Consider the following 8,698-nt stretch of genomic DNA (forward strand, 5'->3'; position numbering starts at 1 on the left):
CTGCCAAAACCTAGGACTGCTACCCATGAACCATAGGTTGTCAACAAAAAATCATCCATCATAGCTACTGCAAAAAACCACCATGTGATCCAAATTTGCATAGTCATACGTACCACACGTACCCACTCCCATCAAAATTAGAGTGTTCTCATAACACCATCCAGAAAAACAGAGGATTTCATTATCCGAAAAGCTTTCTCGAAATGAAATTCGCTACGAAAAAATTATTAAATAATAATTAATTAAATTAAATATTAATTTAAAAATTATAAAAATATTAATAATTAATGTAATTTTGATTATTAATAAAATATTATAATATAATTTCTAAATTAATATATAAATTTAATTTTTTTTATAAAGTTTTCGTGTTAGGTATCACTATGTAACTTGACACAGCTAAACCCTAAACCCTAAACCCTAAACCCTAAACCCTAAACCTCAAGTAACATAAATTAATATATGAATTAGTTACTAAAGTTTTAACTATTAATATTTTATATTTTAAATTAATCTTTATTGATCTTTTAGAGATTAATTTAGAACATAAGTAATTACTAGTTAAAATCTTAGTAATTAATAATTAAATATTAATTTAAAAACTACTTTATAAATTTTTATTAATAATAAAAATTATTTTAAATATCAATAATTTTTTAATTTATAAAATAATTTTTAATTTAATTAATATGATAATTAATTATTTTGATCTATAAAATTAGTTTATATTTAATATTTTTTTTCAAGCACAAACTTTTCCCTCCAATCATAAATCACTTGAAAACTCATTAACCTTTTCCTTCCCTGAGATAGACACTTGAAAAATGCATCATCAAATTGACCAACAACTATTAGTATGCATGTTAGTTGCGTACAACAACATCATCCTTGTTTTTGTGTTTAACTTTTGTATGTACTAAACATAACCAACCATATGATAATATTATATAAATAATCACTAATTAGGAATAAATCTTAAATTAAAAATACTTGATAAGTAATGCTATATTAATAATAGAAAATCTTGATAAGAGTAATATAAATTTATTTCAAATGATAAATCTATCACTAAATGTACAAAATACATATAAGGAATGTATATATTTTTTAGGATTCATACTGCCAAATGTATATATGTCCGACATTCCATTTATTTTATTTATTAACCAATGTAACAATGAATAATGTAATAACTATATATTATATGAGTTACTTAATTAACTGCTGTAATAAATATATATTTACAAAATTGTTGTACTTATCATGTTACAACAATTTTTGTTAGGATTATTGTAACTTCACATTAATTCTTATTTTGCATCGGTATACCAGAAGAAAAATAAAGATAATATAAAATTAAAATTAATTTCTGTATAAACTAGTTTGTATAACTTCTCTAAAAGAAATCTGATTTTTATACTGTATATAAGCTAATTTGAATGATTAATTATGTATAGCTAAAGTCAGAGAAAAATTGCTTCCAATAATTAACAATCTAAGTGGACCTTTCTCCCTCAGGTCTTTAGCACATTAAGGGTGTTTATCACACCATGTCACCATGTACAACACACTCATACTGCGGCTGGTTTCATGATGTCAAAGGACGAGGTCATTTGCATTGTGGGGCTCATGTCTCTAAGTTCTCGCCCTTATAAATACACAACCCTAGCAGACCATTATTCATCACTCACACTCACTTCTGTTTCGGTTCTCAGAGTTAGTTTAGCTTACGCACACTAATTTAGTAGACACTTTGTAGTGTTAACGGACATGCTGTCTAGAAGGGCTAGTGAAGACTCTCATGGCCAGAACTCCTCTTACTTTTTAGGATGGCAAGATTACGAGAAGAATCCTTATCACCTCATTCGAAACCCAACCGGAATCATTCAGATGGGACTTGCAGAGAATCAGGTTAAGTTAGCTGTTTAAATTATATCTTCATTCACACTCAGCTTTATACATACCATTTTCGTTCATAGCTTCCTTCCCATACTAACAACTATCCCTAGCTGTGATTTCCACGTCTATGAAATAAAATAATTTTTTAATATTTTTAAATATTTTATATCAATTATAAATAATTATATTTTATAATATATGTCAATATTTTTAAATATTTTATATCAACTATAAATAATTACATTTTATAATATATTGATAGATGTAAATTTATGAATGATCTTGTAAAATAGAATTATAACATTTTAATATGATATCAAAATCATCTTTTAAAATTTATTTAGTTAAGAGTTTGTTGAGATTATCGGATGATTGATTATCTATAAATATATAAATACACACTTTAAATGATTTTATCAACTAAAATTAAAAATATTTTATAATATATAAAGAGATACAAATGTTATTTTTAAACCGAATTTTTGGATTATGAAATATAGATATTTTGGGTGACTAATTATTGATAAGAAATACCTTGAATTGTAAAAGAAAGAGAGAAGAAAATTTATATAAAATAAGAAAAGTAAAAAAGAATCCCTTGTGGAGGACAGAGAGACAGAAGAAATTTACAAGCATGCTTTACCAGTTGACCTAGGAACAAGGGGTTGGGATATGTCAACAGAATGTTTTCTGAGTGCGGTGCACATGTAAATTTCCTTGGTGTGCGGCTTATAGCGGCTATTATTATATCAATCATATATATATACATATTTCATTCTCTATAGTGGTGTAATGGTGTTCAACATTTTTTTGCTGACATCTCTTATTTTGCAGCTTTCATTTGACCTACTTAAATCATGGCTTCAAAGAAATCCTGATATAGTGGCGATGAAGCAAGATGGGGTATCCGTATTTAAAGAGCTTGCTCTGTTCCAAGATTACCATGGATTACCTGCTTTAAAAATTGTAAGACATGCTTACTGAGGCTTAATGTCTAAATAAAAAAATGATAGTGTGAAATTAGCTTTTCATGGCCTTTTCCTAACAATAAGTTGATGATTATATACTATACTAAATTAGACACTAGTCTTTCTGATAATAGTTAACAAAATTGAGTGGTAATTTTTTTCTTTCTGTAACTTAGAGGTGTATTTTTATACGTTTATAAAGAAAACTAAAATATAGTGATAAGTAAAAGTGTGTGTGTATATATATATATATATATATATATATATATAAAAGTATATGTATATATATTGGTATAAAAACAGCAACGAACCTTAAACAAAATAAATAGTATATCTATTATTAGTTCAATTGCAATGGGTCAAAATAGAGGTACTTTATGAGAAATTATTTTCTATTTATACTTACAAAAAGCAACATTATAATTTTACTCTATCATGTTTTCAAAAGTTTATAGAAAACAGTAAGAAATAATAATACAAACTTGTTCTTTTTAAAATTACCTGACCCTTTTCAAATTAAAATGTATATATTTAATTAAACGTTCCCTGATATTTTCAAGTAAAAATAATATATTTCAACAATTAATGTTGGGGCATGTATATAGAATCACACCATTTTTGTTCTTTTACGTTTCATTTTTGTATGATTCCAAATAATGTACTTATGTTGTTAAGGCGTTCACTGATATTTTCGCAAATGTAAGAAAACTTTATTAATGACAATAACATGGTTGTGTTGTTATCTTGTTTGTGCTTGAAAAAACCCAAGAAAAAAATATCATTTAACTAAAAAAGAGATAAAAGTTGGCTACAATGTTGTAAGTATATTTAGAGTTATTTTCCATTAAAATTAAATTTCATCTTGGCACCATTCTTTTTACATTTTCATTGGGTGTGTTCACATTGAAGTGTTCAATGATATCTTCTTAGATTGTACATGAAGACTTTTCTCCTGTCCAACATAATATGTTTGTGTTGCTATCATTGTTTGTACATTATTTCGAAGTAAGCCTATAAAGATTGAACTGGATATAGATAGATCAAATTCAGGTACAAGCATTTTTAGTGTTATTGTTTTAATAAAATTAAAATTTTATCTTGGCAACTTTTTCTTTGATTTTTATTAGGAAGATCATTACAATACAACTCTATTTTTTAACTAAAAAAAACACGTAATACTGTATCTAAGTTTTTCTATAGATGCACCATTTTCTTACATTTCAATTTTATATTTAATTTACTCTTTTATTTTACTTATATTAACTTTTCTTTTATATATATAATATTTCTCTTTCTAAAGGATTATATGTTATTAAGGTGTTGAATGATAGTTTTTTTAAATGATATGTGAAGACTTTTCTCTCGTCCAACATAACATGTTTTCGTAGCTATCGTTGTTTGTACTTGATCATGAAGTCATCAGTGTAAGAAAAACATTAAAAAAAGAGAGATAAAACATTGGTACAATGGTGTAACTACACTTTAGAGTCATTTTATTAAAAAAAATATTATCCTGGTAACTCGTGTTGATTATTATTTCGTACATAATTATAAACAACTCTAATTTTGATTGAAAACGATATAAACATATTGATATATAACACGTATAAATTTAAAATAAATATGAAAGTGTTTTTAAAAACAAAAAATTATTTAGTAATTTTCAAATAGTTAAAATATTATATATATATATATATAAAGAGAAATTTTGTAGCACAAAATCTATTTCCGGTTATTTTAGTTGTTTTATAGTTGCTTCTACTTTTAGGTAATAAAAAACCTCATTTAAAATTAAAATAACAGGGTTGGCTGTCGAAGTAAAACTTTAATAATTGATAGGAAAAATGATTTAAAATAGTTAATAGTTTTTTCTAAATATATTCTTTAATTTTTGTAATTAATATAGTTTATATTTGAGTTTAAGAAAAGATTTCTTTAACACCCAAAAAGTAATATATATATATATATATATATATATATACTTACAAATCATTATATTATTTAAAAATTAAAACTTATATACTTGAGAAACCATTATATTATTGGGATGTGAAGTGTAGCCTTTCTACAGTGTTTGATAAGATATCAGCACTCCGTCTGAGTTTATAAGATAGAAGATGAGTTTCTAAATAATTTTTTGATCTCTTGAAGGAACTGGTGGAATTTATGTCGAAAATAAGAGGAAATGGAGTAAACTTTGTTCCAGAGAATCTAGTCCTTACAGCTGGTGCCACTCTTGCTAATGAGATTATGATGTTTTGCCTTGCTGATCCGGGAGACGCTTTCATTCTTCCCACACCCTACTATCCTGGGTATTAATTCTCATCTATTTAAAAGCTTTCACTTCTCTTAAATGGTGTGTTGGTGTCCGATATTCGTATCGAACACCCACACCAATATTTATATGACACTTGTAGGGCACGTATATGTGAAGTCTCCAATTCAAAAAGTATTTGTTGAATTTCTGACAATTCTATTACGGTTCTAACACAATTTAAAAAAAAAAAACATTAATTTTATAAAAATTCAAATTTATTATATAAATTTTTATTATGATTATAAAAATAAAAAACAAATCCTTTTGAACCGGTCATAAAAAACATTTTTCTATTTCAAAAAATAATATAAAACATACTTGTATATATAAATCTTTATTATCAATTTATATAATTCATAATTATATAATATATAAATTCTTGTTTCTATGTCACATTTTCGTATCTGTGTCATTGCTAAATCTTTCACATCACACACATTATTTTACTCTGCGCTAAATAAATGTGTAAAATACTTTTATCTCTCTTTTATATATATTATTTTATCTTTCTTTTATATATATTATGGACAGTATAATTATTAACATTTTTTCCTGAGAAAATGACCGATATTCTTTTAGTTTATTTTCGTTTAACTTATTCCCGTAATATTATTTGAATGCCAATTTATCCTCTAACCCTTAATTTTGTATGGCTTTAATTGTCTTTTAATTTAACCAATAAAATATTGACGTGCTTCTTTTGTTGACACGTATTTCAGTGGCGCGTGTCGTCACGTGGCTTAGTCCCCAAAACTTTCTAATAAAACACCATAATGTAGCGCACATCAGAAAAGAGAGTACAACTTTCTTCTAGATGTAGTACTCCTCACTCGACACCCATTACCCAACGTTTTAATTGTTTTTTTTTTATGTTTGAAATTATTGTAAAAAATACTGCAAGATATTACACTCTGGTTAAAGTGCTTAAAATAATAATTGTATATTATTATTACATTTAAGTTATAAAGGCACAAAAATATAAAAATCTTCCATAACTATTCATTACACGTTAATTAGCATGCAAGCTTCTAATTTTTACTTATTTTTGACAGGTTTGATAGAGATCTGAAATGGAGAACAGGGGTTGAGATTGTTCCAATGCATTGCTCAAGTTCAAATGGTTTCAGAATCACTTCCTCTGCTTTAAAACAAGCCTATAAAAAAGCACAAAAGTTGAATCTCAAAGTGAAAGGGGTGTTAGTAACTAACCCCTCGAACCCACTAGGAATAACCATGACGAGAACGGAACTTAACCACCTAATTGATTTCGCAATTGAGAAGAACATTCACATAATCAGCGACGAAATCTACTCGGGCACGGTGTTCGACCCACCTAAATTCGTGAGCGTAATGGAAGTTGTGAACGAGAGAACTAACAGCGTCAACAACATCCGAAATCGCATTCACATAATATACAGTCTCTCCAAAGACCTTGGAGTACCAGGATTTAGGGTGGGGATGATTTACTCAAATAACGAAATGGTGGTGGATGCTGCAACAAAAATGTCAAGCTTTGGACTGGTTTCCTCACAAACTCAGCATTTGGTGGCTAACGTGCTGAAGGACAAGAAGTTCACTTTTAATTACATTGAAGAGACTCAGAGGAGACTGAAGAGGCGCATGGAGATGCTAGTGTGTGGTCTCAGAAACGCAGGGATTCAGTGCTTGAAAAGCAATGCAGGGTTGTTCTGCTGGGTGGACATGAGACATTTATTAAGCTCTGCAACTTTTGAGGCAGAGAAGAAGCTTTGGATGATGATTCTTTGCCATGTTGGGTTGAACATATCTCCTGGCTCTTCTTGCCACTGCTCTGAACCTGGGTGGTTTAGGGTATGCTTTGCCAACATGTCCGAAGCCACGTTAAAAGTTGCAATGCGGCGAATGAAGGCTTTTATAGATTCAACCGTCTCTGTTGTCAACGAGAACGGTTGTACTTATGAACAATCTGTGAACGCCGAAAGAGAGTCAATTGCTAAATGGGTGAACTGATATGCTTCATTAATCTTCTATTTTGTCCATTTTCACTTCCAAAGTATTGACTATATACAGATTATTGCAGGAGTGATGAATATTGATTTCCAAAAATATGTTACTTCAAGAAATCATGTTGATTTATGGAAATGTTATTACTAGAAAATATGTAAAAATTAACTGGAGTTATAATAAAGTAATTTTTCTCATCTGTATACGAGTATAGATTACTTGCTCCTTAACACAAGAATTTAAATTATAAAAATAAGAACAGACTAAATAATAGTATATAAAACTACCGCTAAAATTAAAAATAATGTATTTAGGTCACATAGTTCAAGAACAGATGCTGAAAACATAGAGAAACTTCAAACAAGGCCAATAAAAAAAATTTAAAATCCAAATAATGTATTTAGGCATATTGTTCAGGAAGAGGTGATGAAAACATAGAGAATCTTCAAACAAGGTCAATAAAAAAAATTCAAAAACCAAATTTAGTCGACGATATGTTAGAATAGTTAGAAAGAAGTGAAGAGAAAACTGAAATTACATTGATAAATATATTACAAAGAAAACAAAATAATCCACATATATATATATATATTTATTTGTGTACTGTAATTTGATTTCAACTAAAGTAATTTAAGAATAACACGATTTTATTTAAAAAATATAAAAAAATAAGAGTAATCAAAATTATGTTTGATCACATAATTTCTCCTCTCACACTAAAGTCATATGCCAACACGACTTCACTTTGAAAAATCTGAAGTCATTTATGTATACCTTTTCAACAACTCTTATAATTGACAAACATTACTTTTCTAAGGTTTACAATCCAAACATTTCATACCCTACAATAAATTTTAAGGTCATGTGACCTTTATGTATTCAAAATTGAGTTGTTTCCTGATCCTATTTTTCCATGTTACATTCATCCATGAAAGGGAAAGACCCAATCCTTGTCACAACTTCACTTGCATCATTTTCAATTACTTCTACATTTGCAATTCCTCTAGTAACACCTGTTGTAACCCAACAACCTTATGACTTGATGTACTTCCTTCTTGCACAAATTATTTTATAGCCAAGGACAATCTACTCCATATGCTTGATGCAGAACCCACATTGTTGTTTAGTGGCTTGCTTTGTTGTCCAATGTTTCTAGTCTCAAGACTGTGCTTATTGTACCAGTTCCAAGCCTGCTAGTCCACTGTTACTGTAGATTCAAAACTAACATGTATTCTTCTGTGAATCTGAGTCAACATCAAGTATTCTTGTGTCATCTACCTCAATGGTATGTTAGTCTTTATTACTAATGTTATGCCTCATTGCTTAGCCTTTATTACTCATCAACCTTTCTTCCGATTGTTAAATGTGAAACTTTCTTAACCTTCATGACAATGAAGGTCTAACTTACATTTATTGGTACCTGCATATTTTGCACCTCAATATATTTTACTAATATTACTAATAGATAGTTTAAGTTATATAGACTAAGACATTTAATAAGAAAAGTTAAAAAAAATAAAATTCTTGTGCA

General features: G+C 28.1%; 1 protein-coding gene across 1 annotated transcript; it reads left to right on the forward strand.

Annotated features, from left to right (window-relative positions):
* Nucleotides 1-1,698: 1,698 nt before the first annotated feature.
* On the forward strand, nucleotides 1,699-7,253 carry LOC137821163 (1-aminocyclopropane-1-carboxylate synthase CMA101-like). Its single transcript, XM_068625631.1, has 4 exons — nucleotides 1,699-1,911; nucleotides 2,734-2,865; nucleotides 5,019-5,179; nucleotides 6,237-7,253. Exons 1-4 carry the CDS (start codon nucleotides 1,771-1,773, stop codon nucleotides 7,171-7,173), a joined length of 1,371 nt encoding a protein of 456 aa, XP_068481732.1. The 5' UTR covers nucleotides 1,699-1,770; the 3' UTR covers nucleotides 7,174-7,253.
* Nucleotides 7,254-8,698: the final 1,445 nt, after the last annotated feature.

Source organism: Phaseolus vulgaris, chromosome 9, assembly GCF_000499845.2.
Source record: "Phaseolus vulgaris cultivar G19833 chromosome 9, P. vulgaris v2.0, whole genome shotgun sequence".
NCBI classification, from domain to species: domain Eukaryota; kingdom Viridiplantae; phylum Streptophyta; class Magnoliopsida; order Fabales; family Fabaceae; genus Phaseolus; species Phaseolus vulgaris.